The 15,917-nt window shown below is 46.2% G+C and overlaps 1 protein-coding gene across 1 annotated transcript in view; it reads right to left on the reverse strand.

Moving 5' to 3' along the window:
- Window positions 1–15,917, reverse strand: part of VPS13D (vacuolar protein sorting 13 homolog D) — a 91,676-nt gene that overhangs the window by 62,516 nt on the left and 13,243 nt on the right. Inside the window, exons 13-24 of the mRNA XM_058161043.1 lie at window positions 15,126–15,305; window positions 13,985–14,115; window positions 12,660–12,732; window positions 11,900–12,064; window positions 11,291–11,421; window positions 10,791–10,923; window positions 7,717–9,939; window positions 6,193–6,341; window positions 4,108–5,151; window positions 3,129–3,219; window positions 2,177–2,303; window positions 1,238–1,418 (exon numbers count right to left, since the gene is read on the reverse strand). Coding sequence (XP_058017026.1) covers window positions 1,238–1,418; window positions 2,177–2,303; window positions 3,129–3,219; window positions 4,108–5,151; window positions 6,193–6,341; window positions 7,717–9,939; window positions 10,791–10,923; window positions 11,291–11,421; window positions 11,900–12,064; window positions 12,660–12,732; window positions 13,985–14,115; window positions 15,126–15,305 — 4,628 coding nt within the window. The remainder of the gene's footprint in view (window positions 1–1,237; window positions 1,419–2,176; window positions 2,304–3,128; window positions 3,220–4,107; window positions 5,152–6,192; window positions 6,342–7,716; window positions 9,940–10,790; window positions 10,924–11,290; window positions 11,422–11,899; window positions 12,065–12,659; window positions 12,733–13,984; window positions 14,116–15,125; window positions 15,306–15,917) is intronic.

Here is a 15,917-nt window from a genome sequence, read left to right on the forward strand (position 1 = left end):
AATTAAAACTCAACTCAAAGTAAACTAAAACTGAACTAAACCTAAACTGAACTAAACCTAAACTGAACAAAAACTAAAACTCAACTCAAAGTAAACTAAAACTTAATTAAACTAAGCTGAACTAAACCTAAACTACAACTAAACTGAACTAAACCTAAACTGAACTGAAACTAAACTGAATTAATAATAATAATAATAATAATATTTTAATTTGTATACCGCCCTTCTCCCGAAGGACTCAGGGCGGTGAACAGGCAGATAAAATATAAATACACACAATAATTAAAAACATCCCTTAAAAACTAATTTAAATGCCCAAAATGTTAAAAAACGTACTCCCCCGTAAAATAACAAAATTTTAAAAACCCATCCAATAAAAATAAAAATCAGGCTAGTCCAGTTTTAAAAACTAAAACTCAACTCAAAGTAAACTAAACCTTAACTAAACCTAAACTAAACCAAACCTAAACTGAACTAAAACTAAAACTCAACTCAAAGTAAACTAAACCTTAACTAAACCTAAAAAAACAAACTAAAATTATAACTAAACCAGAACTAAACCTAACCTAACCTAACCTAACCCAAAACTAAATTAAACTAAACCTAATTAAAAGTAACCTGGCAAAATGCCAGAAAGCCCATCTGCCTTTTGGAAATTTGCAGTTTGGGGTATTTCAGTGAGAATATAAAGAGGAAGACTCAAACATAAAACGAAGCTTGATTTTATATTACACATCGTTCTTGACTTACAACCGGCCGCTTAAGGATCGCTCGAAGTTACAATCTACCAGATCCAAAGTTCCGATGGATGGGCCCACCCCTGAGGCCTACAGGTCTGTACGTCCCATGCCTGGCAACGCCTACGGCCGTTTGTGGTGTCCTGGGGTCACAGGTGTTTGTGTTCCCCATCTTCCATTAACACCGAGACGTGTGTGTGTGTTCAATTAAGAGTCAACTGAGACAGGAATTTTGAGATGGGCAAAAATGTTACCAAGTTTAAGAACTGTGGTGGTTTTAGTCATTTCTCATTACGAGAAGACGAATTGGCTGTTATGGACTTAATTTGGCAACCTGAAAGGCCTCGGCACAGATTTTAATAAGAGTCTCTAACACCCCCATCCCCCCCCGGCAAACATCCCAGGGACCTTTAGATAAAAGGAAGCCCCTGCTGCTCCTTAAGTCACTGAGATCTCCTAGCCATGTTCGTGTGCGGGGGAATGCGCCATGTGCTACACACCGTTTGCCCCTCCACGGCCGCCCTCTGACGGCCCAGGACGTCCTGCAGTTGTGTAAAATGTTGGATGAAGGAGATGACCTCCGCTTGGAAGCGCTGGGTGTGGATGTACTGCACCGAAGCCATCCGCAGGCTGACCCGCATGTCACACTCTCTTTGAAGGGAGGAGTCCGGCAGGCCGTACCTGGGGAGGTGGGAGGGGGGAATGAGACAATCAACATGCTTCTCTTTTTAACCCAACAGGATTTATGGTCAGAACAGACCAAAGAGCGGATGCCGTGTCGGCAAGGCAAAGGCCAAGAGATTTGGAGCCGGTTAGTAATTTTCCCTGCCTTCAGAAGAAGGAAAAGTGGATGCAAAGATTAAGCCCAGGAGGCGGAGGAGGAGATATATGGGGTGTGTGGACTGCATTTGGGAAGGAAAGAAGGAAAGGGAAAGAGATGGGAGGGAGGGAAATAGGAAGGAGATGGGAGGGAGGGAGGGAAGGAGGGAAATAGGGTGGAAGAGAAGGAAGGAAGGAAGGAAAGAAGGAAGGAGATGGGAGGAAGGAAGTAGGGAAAGAAGGAAGGAAGATGGGAGGGAGGGAAGGAAAGAAGGAATGAGATGGGAGAAGGGAAGGAAGGAAAGAGGGAGGGAGGGAAGGAAGGAAGTAGAGAAGGAAGGAAGATGGGAGGGAGGGGAGGGAGGGAAGAAGGAAGGAAGGCTTGTTCCCATCAGGATATGCCACAGATGCTCAGAAAATAGCAGGTAATTATTAGCCTCCAAGATATCTCCAAAATCAAGATACTCCTTGGCTTGTTTCCTGAGCCACCAGCTGTCACACCCACCCATCCCAATTCATCTATTAGGCAAAATGGGATCAAAAGGTTGAAAAACAAACAAACCAACCAACACGAAACCCCTCAGTAGTCCCAGGTAACAAAACGAGATTCCGCCACCTACTTGTGGACGTGGAAGATGAGGGCTTCCTCCCCACTGGTCGTGAAGCGTTCCCGGTACAGCTCTCCGTGGGAGGTGAGGTCGCTCAGGGATAAACTCCCGATGCTTCCCCGGACGGTCAAATCCCCTTCTGCAAGATTGAAAAGGTCAACTGAGCCACGGTTAAAACAGGCCACGTGAAGATGAGGTTTGCTCCACTGGGATTCGTGGCCTAAAACACATTTGGCCTCTGTTCTCCAACACGATAAAGATTTTTTTTTTTTAATTATTTATACATTTTCTTTGGTGTACATAAGCTCTTAATGAATAGTGTATTGTCTGGGTCAATTTAATATAATTTAATAATAATGATGATGATGGCAGCAACCCGTATCAACCATCAGCGCCAGTTAATAATATCTGTGATGCATTTTTAAATGTTCGGTTGACTGATTTGACTGAAAAATGTCCTCCTTTTTCCAATACCTGGCAAACACAATTGTTGCTGCTGCCAAGACATATACTATTAAATATGTATTCCCTTTATTGTATTTTTGCTGATATTATGCCTGACAAGAATATTTCTGGCTTTAAGTCTATATGTTGCTTTCTTGTTTTTGTCTAACCACGTATGTATTTTCGTCCAGTAAAGTTTTAAGTTTTAAACTCCTGTGGTTTTACTGCCTAAAATCAACATTATGGTGGTTGTGCCTTAAAAGAGCCCACCTCTGGCCAGGCTATCGTTATTATCAGGCCAAATTTTTCCATTCTGAAGTTGGACGCAGAATAAAGTTAAGAGAGAGATCTGAATCTCATTTCTTTTGCTGTTGGCATTTTAAATTTCAATCCCACCCACTCCCATTTTTGATGTAGGGAAACCACTTGCTTAAAGAAGAGCGATTTTTACGCCACGCCCCCCTCCTCAAGGATGACTGAGTTGACAAACTCACACACCTTGCAGGTAATTGAGACTCACCTGTCGTCTCCAGGTGAGTGACGAGTTTGGATATGTTGGCTTTGGCCAGTTCGTTGGTTGCCTTATTCAGCACCATGGAGAGGGAGTGGACCTGTTTAAGCAGAAAGAATCTTCATCAGATCAAGATCCTCTTTAAAAAAAAAATATTACCAATCTAGGACAGGTAGTCCTCGATTTACGACCGTAATTGAGCCCAAAATATATCTTGCCAAGTGAGAAAGACGTTCAGTGAGTCTTGCTCTACTTTACGACTTCTCTTCACGTTGGTTAAGTCAATTCCTCCTCCTCGTCTCTCCCTCTCGATCTACAAATGCTCTTCTTCTTCTTCTCTTCTTTTTCTCCTCTTCCTCCTCCTCCCTCCCTCCCTCTTGATCTACAACTCCTCCTCCTCCTCTTCTTCTTCTTCCTTTCCTCCCCCTCCTCCTCTTCCTCTTCTTCTCCTCCTCCTCCTCCTCCTTCCTTCTCCTCCTTTCTTTGAATCTGGTTTTTCCCATTGACTCTCGTCTTTGGAAGGTGGCAACAAGGGACTGCGTGACCTCAGGACGCCGACACATAAATGTGAGTCAGCTGCCAAGCATCTGGACGTAAATCACGAGACGGATGGAGATACTGCAACTCTGTGGCATACTGGGCCTCTGTGGCTCAGACTGGTAAGACAGTCTGTTATTAACAGCAGCTGCTTGCAATTACTGCAGGTTCAAGCCCCACCAGGCCCAAGGTTGACTCAGCCTTCCATCCTTTATAAGGTAGGTAAAATGAGGACCCAGATTGTTGGGGGCAATAAAAGTTGACTTTGTATGTAATATACAAAGGGATGAAGACTATTGCTTGACATAGTGTAAGTCTTCGGAGAAGGGCGGGATATAAATGGAAATTTAAATTTAAACTCGGTGAGATGAAATTTTGGGCTCGATTGTGGCCGTACGTCAAGGGCTGCCTGCATTTAGGAACGGTGTCAGATAATCTCTCTCCTACCTACCTTCATATCCAGTTTGGAATTTACGGACTCCTCCTGCGCCTCGTCGTCCGGCAAGGGATTTAACTCCGATTTCGTGGCCTGCTGGATGTCCCCGCTCGGCGTCAGCTTGACGCCGTGATTCTCGGCCGTGGATCCGATGCCGAAGAAATCCAGGATCACCACCCAAGTCTGCAGGGTGATCAGGACGTCCAAGCAGTTGAAGTCGATGTCCACGCTGCGGTTGATCCTGTCATAGCGCGAGGCAAACTCTGGGTGTTTCCTGTCCACCAGGAGGACGTTGATGTGCACCAGCGAATCGTCGAAGTCGCTCCTTCCGGAGGGCGCGGTCAGCTCTCTGGCGGTGGGAGAAGGCGGCGGGGTCAGCGGGCAGCCCTCCTCGGCCCCTTCGCGGTGCTTCGGCTGAGAGAGGCAAGAAGGACGCTGGTAGAACTGGAAGACGTTGGGGGCTTCCTCCATGTGGGAGGGCAGAGAACGGGGCATGTCCGGGTACTCTACGTTGGAGACCAGAGGGCAGGATTGGGAGAGGTATTCCTTGTGGGCCAGGTTGGAAGGTTTGGGGGCCCCGTGGGACACCATGAGGTTTCTGTACGGGGAGTCGGGGTCCTTCACCAGGAGGTCTTCCATCAGCAGAGAACGTAAGGCGGTCTGGATGGACAGAGTGTGAGGGTGGTCCTTGGAGAACTCCACGTCGAAATCCTGAAAGGTTAAGCTGACCAGGCCTTGGGCCCCCAGGGTCAGGTCGCCGCTGAGCTGGACCTGCAGCTGGGCGATGTGAAACGTGGCTTGGATCTGAGTGAAAGATCGGGAGGCTTCCTGGACCGGCGGGCCTTTGGTGTCGGAATAGGTAGAGTGGGTGAAGAAGCCGTTCTCCTTGCGGCCGGAGGAAAAATCGGCGCTTAGGCTGCGGAGGGAAGCCGAAGGAGAAGCCAAGCTGGAATAAGTGGAGGACGGGAAGGTGGACGGAGGCTTGGTCAGGTCCTCGTTGCACACCAGGTTGTCCAGGGTCTGCATCAGCTGCTCGTAGACGTGCTTGGCCAAAATCACCTGCGTGGGTTGGAAAAAGGGACAAGGTGAGTGCTTTGAATTTTGGGGGGATATCTGATTTATCCTTCATGTTTATAAACCCCGCTTAAAGTTGATAAGGAGGAAGAACATTCCGATATGGGTAGACCTCGACTTGAGGTGCGGTGGCCTAGAGGTGGGGTTCTCACCTCACAATTGGGTGGCTGTGAGTTCGATCCTAGGTAGAGGCAGATATTTCTCTCTCTGGGCACACCGAGAAATATATCTGCCGAACAAAACTCTGCATCGGCAACAGGAAGGGCATCCGGCCATTCAAGACTCCGCTAGCCCCATTCAGTTGCCCAGACTCCACCCCCCACAAGGGATTATGGGGTCATTAAATGACAAACAATAACAACAACAGGTAGACCTTGACTTATGTTCGTTTAAGTGACCGTTCGAAGCTACAGCAGCACTGGAAAATTACGATCGTCGTCGCGGCATCCAGGTGGTCACATGATCAAAATTCAGTTCGTTTTTATGACGGCCGTATTGCCTCGGGGTCACACGATACCCCTTTTTGCGACCTTCTGACGATCCGAGTCAACGGGGGGAGCTGGATTCACTTAACAACGGTGTGTGACTGAGTTATCAACTACACGATTCCCTTAACTGTAGGTGTGTCCCCATTCTTCCAATTATTGTGCAAATACGATTCCCGCCACCGCAAAACACCGGCAGCGGTACAGCTTACAGTGTAGCAAACTATACTGTAGTGTGCGGAGAGTATAGGTGGAAGGTTCGAGTTGCGGAAAAGACAAAAGATTTATTTTGAAGGCGCATTTTATTTATTTATTTATTATTTATTTATTTATTATTTAAATTTCTATACCGCCCTTCTCCCGAAGGACTCAGGGTGGTTCACAGCCAAATAAAATACACAATAATGTTACAATATAAACACAATTAAAATACAATTAAAAAACTTATTCAATTGGGCCGAAATTAAAAATTTAGAATAAATAATAAAAACCCAATTAAAACCCATAAATTTAAAAAAATTTAAAAATTTAAAAATTTTACCTGCAGGGGGTTGACGAACTTCCCTTCGATCCTCATCAGGCTTGAAATGTTGACACTGTCGCTCGGGGAGAAGGCCAGCTCCGCGCTGGGCTCAATGGGGACCTTCTCCAGGATGAACTGGATGGTGGCATTATTCAGGATGTGGAACGCTGAAAGGGAAGGGACTCACTCGGGTGAAATCGTTCGAAACTCTTTTTTTTTTAAATTTGCATTTATATCCCGCCCTTCTCCGAAGACTCAGGGTAGCTTACACTATGTCAAGCAATAGTCTTCATCCATTTGTATATTTATATACAAAGTCAACTTTTATTGCCCCCAACAATCTGGGTCCTCATTTTACCTACCTTATAAAGGATGGAAGGCTGAGTCAACCTTGGGCCTGGTGGGGCTTGAACTTGCAGTAACTGCAAGCAGCTGTGTTAATAACAGACTGTCTTAGCAGTCTGAGCCACCAGAGGTTGTTTCTCAACCAAAGGGACTTTAAAGTGTGTGCGGATTTCAGCAGCGGGAATTGTACCGGCTGGAGGAATTCTGGAAGTTTAAAGTCCACCTATCTTCAAAGACTGGACGTCTTGAGTCGTGGCCACTAGACTTCTTTCTTTCTTTTTAGTTGTTGAAAAAACCATGGCTACCAACCTGCCTTCCATTGAGGACCTGTATACTGCACAAGTCAAAAAGAGGGCTGTGAAAGTATTTACAGACCCCTCACATCCTGGACATAAATTGTTTCAACTCCTACCCTCAAAACGACTATAGAGCACTGCACACCAGAACAACTAGACACAAGAAAACAGTTTGTTCCCAAACTGTTGTAAACTTAATCTTGCATAGCTTCTTCTCCAGAAAGATTACACTACTAACCAGAGCATACAAAACGTTTGCTAGACCAATTCTCGAATACAGCTCGCCTGTCTGGAACCCACACCTCATTTCAGACATCAATACAACTGAACGTGTCCAGAAAAATTTTACAAGAAAAGTTCTCCGCTCCTCTGATCACAACAAAATACCTTATGCCACCAGATTTGAAATCCTGGGTTTAGAAAATTTAGAACTCCGCCGCCTTCGGCATGACCTGAGTATAACTCATAAAATCATCTGTTACAATGTCCTTCCTGTTGAAGACTACTTCAGCTTCAATCACAACAATACACGAGCACACAATAGATTTAAACTTAATGTGAACCGCTCCAATCTTGATTGTAGAAAATATGACTTCACTAACAGAGTTGTTAATGCACTACCTGACTCTGTGGTCTCTTCCCAAAATCCCCAAAGCTTTAACCAAAAACTATCTACTGTTCACCTCACCCCATTCCTAAGAGGTCTGTAAGGGCACCAGCGTGCCTACCGTTCCTGTCCTAATGTTCCCTTTGATTGTATCCAATTCGTATGGTTATCTCATGCTTATACTTATATATATTGTTGTGTTTGACAAATAAATAAATAAATAAAATCGATTTGTAATTCCGTGACCGGAAGCTGCAAAAACACCCAGAGTTTTTCCCACCACCACCACCTCACCTTGGCCTTTATGTAAAGATTCGAAAAAATCGTGGCGGGTGAATTGAGACTCTTCCTGGTAGCCGCAGCTGGGGAAGCCCGATGCTGGGGAAGCCAGTGCGGGGGACGCCTCCGAAGGCGAGTCCTTTTTGCCCGCCAAGTGGCTGCAATTGAGAGAATACATCTTGATATCTCTGATTTCGACCTGCAGGCTGTCGCTCCTCAGGTTGTCTTCTCCCGTCACAAAGTTCTGAATGGATATTTGTCCTAAATGACCAACCAAGAGTTCGGGACTGCCCGGCTTACGAGGGATGGAGACCACGGGCGATTCGATCTTCACGTTCAAGACCAGCTTGATGGTTTCCATTTTGGGGTACACCGGAGCCGGCTCTTCCCCTTCGTCGTGTTCCAGGTTGAAGGGGTCTCTAGACCTGGGCGCCGTGTCGAACAGAGACACCATCTCGCTGTATTCCGCCGTCTTGGTGGCCAGGACGGTGGTCACTTTGCTGGCCGCGCTCTTCAGCATGCCGCGGAAATTCTCCTCCAGCTCGTCCAGCGACAACGCAATCTCCTTGAGGAATTTGGCGGAGTGGTTGTAGTGCAGGGAGGCCATCTGCAGGAGGAGGGAGCACTCTGCGGTGGACTGTTCAAGGAAGGTGAAGCAGAGGGCGTCGGGAAGGCTGCTGGCGTCCTCGAACTGTGGGACCACGGGCCTGGTGCAATCCACATCGCGGATCAGGCTCTCGTACCGCTCTGTGTTGCCGATGCTGACCACGTACTGGTTTTTCACGTTGTCCTGGGTCAGGTCCATAAGATGGAGGCAGCCCAGGGAGCCGTTGACCTCTAGCCTGCTGCCCATGGAGACGTTGACCTTGGTGCCTCCGATGCTCGCCGTGGCGATCTTCCGGCCGAATTTCTCTCGGTTGACTAAGGTGACCGTCCTAAGTAAGAGGACGTTCAGCCAGTGGATCTCCACGGCCACTTCGATGCTTTGGGCATGGGTGGATTGGAAATTCTCCCACTCGCCGAGGGTCTTTTCGGCGTCGGTCGCCAGCGGCTGAGGGCTCCCGTCATCCTTCTCCTTCGGGAAGGACTTCTGGAGGAAGCCGATCAGTTCGACGATGGTCTCAGGGTTGAGGATGATGTCCAGGTTGTTCATTTGGACAGTTAGCACCTGGAGGGAGCTATCCAGGTTCATGGAAGGGCACTCGGCAGTGACAAACTGGTATTCCAGTTTGATTAAGGATTCGTCCCGCTTCGAAGACGTGCCCGAGAGTCTCTTGGAGGCCAGGGTGCATTTCTCGGCGAGGGAGGCGTCCCCGACGAGCAGGGTCTCGCTGAGGCCGTTAACGGGGGACTGGGCTTTGCTGTCTCGTAGGCTTCCCGTCGGGGGGTCGAAGCTGAGGTTCTTGTGCGACGCCATCAAGAGGTCGAAATCGGAGCCGTAGGTCTGCATCGTGTCGACCAAGAGCAAGCCGTGAACCGTGAGGGAGACCTCGACGTCGTACGGCCTCTTCACGAAGTGAGCGTTGGTGCCGAAAACCTTCAGCACCGAGATGTAGCGCCCGTTGCTCTCCACGGCCAGCTGCATGCAGTTCACCCGGAACTCCGCCAGGAGCAGCTGAGATTCTACCAGCACTTCTTTGGTGTGTTGCTCCACCAAGATGACACTCTGGGTTAAGTTCACCACGGAATTGTGCAGGCTTCCGCGTTGTTCCAAGCTCGGTAAAGGAGCCCCTTTCCCGATTTGCGAGGTTTCCGGGTCAGGGGTGCTTAGCCTGCTGAAACAATTGTTCAAGGCCACGATTTTGTCTTCGTTGATGTGTATTTTCAAATCGGGCAAGTTCCCCGACAGGACAGCTCCGGGGTATTTGGGGTCCGAAGTGTAGATCAGCCGGCGTTCCAGTTGCAAATGGACGTTAAATTTCTCCACCACGTGAGTTGGGCCCACGTCGATGTCCTGGGCGTATTTCCAGTTGTCTTTCACCCGTCCCACCATGATCTGAAGATCCATGAAGGACAAAGTGTAGGTCTCGTACATTTTTTTGCTCATCAAGTGGGCCTGGAGTTGCTCTTCGCTGATTTCTACACCCGGAAACTCTTCGTTGCTTTTGTCCTCTCCGGTGGGGTTGAGTTCAGGTGGTGGGCTGTTGGGAGGGGTGGCAAGAGGGGTCTTGTATTCATCATCGCTGAAATCGCTCAGCTCTAGGGATGGGCCATCTGGACTCTTCTTTCTGTGCTCCTCTAGAAAACGAGGGAAAGGAATCAGCCACATGATCTTTCATAAACACACACTTTGTGTGGACTATGACATTGGACTACGACAACTTGCCACAGTCAACTTGGCATGGCCAGCTCACCATGACCAACTAACTATGGCCAACTCTACATGGTCAAATGACTATGGCTAAGTCTCCAGGGCCAAGTCTTCATGGTCAATTCAACGCAGTCAACTCACCATGGCCAATTCACCACGGTCAACTCACCATAGCCAACTGACTATGGCCAACTCACCATGGCCAAGTCTCCATGGTCAATAGGCCACGGTCAACTTACCATGGCCAACTCGCCATGGCCAAGTCTCCACAGTCAATTCACCACGGTCAACTCACCATGGCCAAGTCTCCATGGTCAATTCACCATGGCCAAGTCTCCATGGTCAATTCATCACGGTCAACTCACCATGGCCAACTGACTATGGCCAAGACTCCATGGTCAACTGACTAGGGCTAAGTCTCCATGGTCAATTCGCCATGGTCAACTCACCATGGCATGGCCAACTCGCGATAGCCAATTCATTGCAGCCAACTCACCACGCCAAACTCACTGCAGGACAAGAGTGACACTAACATCAAAGAACTGGTGGAATAGAATCATTAAGGAAAGGATGTCAAAGTGCGAATGACAACAATTAAAATACTGCTTTAATTATTCTAAATAATTAAACTGAATTGTTGAATTGTCTCGCAGCGAGCTGTCTTGTGGTGGGTTATCCTGCGGCAAAGTCGGCCATAGCGAGTTGTCCCGTTCCGCACAGAGTCCTTGATAGCAAACTCTTTCTAGAGAAATTCAAGACATAAATTAAGAGCTCCCACCTTGGGAATTAGTGAGCAGCATTCTGCCCAAGTCAATGACGACTAAAACAGGGTCTGAAAATTTGAAGTCGTCCGGGAAGATCACCTGAGGGGCAGAGATATCAAGGCAAATTGACCAACGCTTGCTTTCCTCCTAAAAAAAAAAGAAAAAGAAGAAGCAAACTTTGATTATTTTTCATACAGTCAAAATGACTCTCTTGAGTATAAACCTAAAATTTAAAAGCACACACCTAGAATCATAACCATAAAAGCAAATCTAGAAACAGGTTTACCAGCAGGCAACTGTGTCTATTTCCTAGATAACACAAAGGACATACCAAAGGCACCAATTTTAATTGGAATTGTTGATTTTAATAACACAGCAGTTATACGGAGTTGCCTTCATTAGATGTAAAAGATGTAAAATGAGATTTTGTGCGGGGTTAATGTAAAGACACGACCATGTTATAACTCTCTCTCTATCTCATACACACACACACAACAACCCAAAGCCCACTCACAATAAAATCCCCGACAAGCAGTCGGTCAATGGTCTGGCGTATTTCAGCTTTGGTTTGCATCTTGAGCCTGTTGTATTGTCTTCGGGCAGCTTCAGCCACTCTCAGCTCCAGCTCAGACTGACATCCGAAACCTAAATTAAGGGTCACCCCCCCCCAAAAAAGACATTGATGTTGGTCCAAGAAGCAACGGATGGAAAGGGATCAAGGAGAACCCTTAAAATTTCCACAGCAAATCATGGAAGCAACAGTTGCTTGGCTGTTTCATTCTTAGGAAAATTTCAACCGTAGTTGAAATGTGAAACCAAGATTGAAGGATGGCTTCTATTAACTGGGTTTTATTGCTGGGTCGCTTCTGACCCACAAATTTCATAGATTTTCAATTGAGTGAAGGTCTAGGCTATTCCCAGGCCATTATTCCAGCAGTGGAATAGGATTATCTTGAAAATCCCCCCCAAAAAAGTGGTGTTATTAGCCATCAAACCTCAAAAATACACTTTTCCCAAAAGGCTATATAATGTAATTTTATGTACATTTGTAAACAAAATGTAATTAAAAAATATAAGGGGAAAAAAAGAGAGATGGGAAAAGAAATAGACTAGAAAGGTTCACCTGAGGAGTGGACTCTTCCTTTGTAGAAAAAGTCAGCTACTTTCTTAATGGCTTGGGGGTTGTAAATAATATTAAGGGGTTGGGTGCTGACTTCCAAACGCCTCTCAAAATTGCTGCGAGCCGGGTTTTTCTCATACAGCATTTCAAAGACTGGAACGGGATCTTCTGCAAAGAGAGGAGGAAACAGTAAGCAAAAAGCAAAACTCACAGAATAAAATAAAATAAAATATAAATTAAAATAAATTAAAATAAAATAAAACAAAACAAATAAAATTTAAAAAATAATAAAATAAAATAATAAATAAATGAAATGAAATAATGCAATGAAATGATAAAATAAAGTAAAATAATAAAATAAAATAAACACATAATTCACTCGAAGAAACGGGACAAACAGGAATATGCAGTCTCCAGCATCATCGGACGAGTGACGTCCCATTTAAATGCCATTGAGGGATCTGGTAACTCCGGAATAAATTTTAGCTGCTCTGAAAAATTAAAAATCAACCTGCATATCCAGGTTAACTTCTGGAACGTGAGATTTGTGCTTTGCTTGCTTTTTCTAAGATCCCATGAGCGAAGAAGAGGAGGATCGATCGATTCAAAGAGGTTGAAAACGAGGCAAAAACCTACAAACTACATATGTCTTCATACTTGTGAAGACCAAAACACAACTTCTCTTTTCTTGTTCACATTTTACAAGTGCCTGGATTGTTTGAAACCGCAGATGGCAAAGGGTGGCCAAAAATGAAAATATTACCACTGCTCTGGTTGCTGGTGTCAGAAGACGAGGTCTGGAGGCTAACGGAAGAAGCACAGCCGACTTCTTTTAGCTAGGAAGAAGAAGAAAAAAGAGAAAAACAATATATATCAATAAAGGAGAATATTCACAGCTCAGGGTTGGACTGTGGGGGTCCTTGGTGCTCTCTGAGCTTTGGAGTTTTCTGGCAGATGTTTCATGACCCAACTACGTAACATTATCAGTGGCAGGAGGAGGAAGAGGAGGAGGAGGACTGTGGGGGTCCTGGGTGCTCTCTGAGCTTGGATGTTTTCTTGCAGACATTTCATGACCCAACTAGGGAACATCATCAGGCCAAAAGGGAGTGGGGTTTGCAGGAAGGAGGAGGAGGAGGAAAGGAAGAAAGGAGAGGAGGAGGATGGAGGAGAAGGAGGAGGGAGAGGAGGAGGAAGAGGAGGGAGACAAGGAAGGAAAGAAGGAAGGAAGGAGGGAAGGAGAGGGGGAGGGGGAGGGAGAGGAGGAAAAGAAGAAAGGAAGGAAGGAGGAAAGGAGGGGAGGAGGAGGAAAGGAAGGAAGGAAGGGGAGGATGGAGGGGGCGGAAAGAAGGAAGGAAGGAGAGGAGGAGGACAGAGATGAGGAGGAGGAGGAGGAGGAAAGGAAGGAAGGAAGAAAGGAAGGGGAGGAGGGAGAGGAGGAGGAAGAGGAGAAAGAGGAAGAAAAGGAGGAGGAGGAGGATTGTGGGGGTCCTTGGTGCTCTTTGAGCCTGGTTCATTTCTGGCAGATGTTTCATTACCCAAATACGTAACATCATCAGAACTAGAAGGAAGTGGGGTTTTGTAAATCAAGGATTACCTGTAATCCAACAACATCTGAAAAGAGGCAATTTGGAAAAGCCGATTTGGGAGACAGGCAAAAGAATAATAATAATCGAGCAAATACAGGTATTCCTCGACTTACAAGTTCATTAGGTGACCGGTTTTCACACTTACGACCACCGCAGCATCCCCGTGCTCACGTGATGAAAATTTAGGCGTTTGGCACAGCTGACTTGTATTTATGATGGTCGCAGTGTCCCGAGGTCACGTGATCCCGTTCGGCGACCTTCTGACAAAGCAAAGCCCATGGGGAAGCCAGACCTCCCTTAACAACCGTGGCAAGAAAAGTCCGTAAAACGGGGGCAAAACTCAACATTTAAGTGACATAAATACTGGGGCTCTATTGTGGTCGTAACTCGGGGACTCCCCCTTGTGAACGGAGGCAGAAAACGGATGAGGTTCACAATCCCTTTTAAAAGTTTTCAATTCTGGAACAGTGAAAGCTTCCTGCGGGCACCGAGTTCAACGTACCGGATTCGGGAAGACGAGGACGGGGAATATGGTTCCTTCAGTCGCTAAATCTCGGAGGAAGAGGCTTCCAAGCTGAACTTTCAAAAGGGAAGAATTCCTGCGTGGGAGCGTTTCTGCTAAGATGGTCACGCCTGAATAGAATAGAATTTTTTTACTGGCCAAGCGTGACTGGACACACGAGGAATTTGTCTTGGTGCATAGGCTCTCAGTGTACATAAAAACACAAGACCAGCCCAACCGGGGTTGAGGAAGCTTACTCAGCACTGCAAACGACGACTTAGCCCGTTAATGGAGGAAGGGGGGAAAGGGGTAGAAACCAACAATTCAGAACAAGGCTTTTGTGGATTTTGAATTAAAAGTTCCAGGCGTCCTTTCTGCTTATGGTATTTTGAGTCTTCGGTCCCAACGGCAGAAGCAGACAAGAGAAAGGGGCAGGGAGGAAAAGGGACGGGAAAATCCGGATGTAAAGAACTTCCAGGTTTTTTTTGGTTTTTTTGCAGCAGTTATAAGTAAAATGTAAATTAGCCTCTTACTCTGTGGTTACAACATTGCTTCCATTTTTTACTATTATCTCTCTCTCTCTCTCCATCCATCCATCTGTATCATCTGTCTATCATCCATCCATCTATCTATCTATCTATCTATCTATCTATCTATCTATCTATCTATCTATCTATCTATCTATCTATCTATCTATCTATCTAATTATCTATCATCTATCTATCTAATTATCTATCATCTATCTATCTAATTATCTATCTATCTATCTATCTATCTATCATCTATCTAATTATCTATCTATCTATCTATCTAATTATCTATCTATCATCTATCTGTCTATCATGTCTGATCTGTCTGTCGGCCAACTTGTCCTCCTCTAGCTGTCTGCCTATTTCTATCATCTCTTTCTTTCTCTCCCTCTATCCACCCGTCTATCTGTCTATCTGTATCTACCTGTATCTCTCTCATCTATTCATCATCTCTCTCTCTCTCTCTCTCTCATCTTCCTTATCTTCCTTCCTATCTTCTTTCCTCCTTCCCTCGCTCCCTTTTCTTTCTATCAAACCCATCCATCATACTGTACGGCCGGCATCATACATGAGCAATCTCCATTCCACAAGAGCCAAAGGGGACCGCGTACCCGAAAACTGCAGCTGCATGAAGGCCCTCTCGCTGCCCTGCCCACTTCTCTTCTCTGCGTGCAACAGTGTGACGGAGCCACCTTGCAACCACAGGTTGAGTTTGACCAGGACGTGGTCCCTCTTTGTGAAGGTGTTGATACTGGAGACATCAGTAGCTGGATCAAAAAAGTCATCAGCTCCTGGTTTGGAGGAAGAAAAGTCCAAGGGATTAAAAGAAAAACTACTAAATAAGATAAACCTAATTTGATTTATGAAGCTACTAATTATCAATGGAAGAGTGGGTTGACTTGTATGGTCGTTGGTGTTCTCTGAGCTTGGTGGCATTTCTTGAAGATATTTCATGACCTAGCTAGGGAACATCATCAGTGCTAGAAGCGAATGGGGTTTGTGGAAAGGAGGAGGAGGAGGAGGAGGACTGGGGGGTCCTTGGTGGTCTCTGAGCTTGGTGGTTTTCTTGCAGACATCTCGTGACCCAACTAGGAAGCATCATCAGTGCTTAGAAGGGAGTGAGGTTTGCAGAAAAGAGGAGGAGGAAGAGGAAAAAGACGGTGGGATCCCGGGTGCTCTCTGAGCTTGGAGGTTTTCTTGCAGACGTTTCATGACCCAACTAGGGAATATCATCAGTGCTAGAAGTGAATGTGGTTTGTGGAAAGGAGGAGGAGGAGGAGGAGGAGGAGGACTACTGGGGGTCCTTGGTGCTCTCTGAGCTTGGTGGCATTTCTTGCAGATGTTTCATGACCCAGCTAGGGAACATCATCAGTGCTCGAAGAGAGAGGGGTTTGCCCACGGAG

This window comes from Ahaetulla prasina, chromosome 18, assembly GCF_028640845.1.
Source record: "Ahaetulla prasina isolate Xishuangbanna chromosome 18, ASM2864084v1, whole genome shotgun sequence".
Lineage (NCBI taxonomy): Eukaryota > Metazoa > Chordata > Lepidosauria > Squamata > Colubridae > Ahaetulla > Ahaetulla prasina.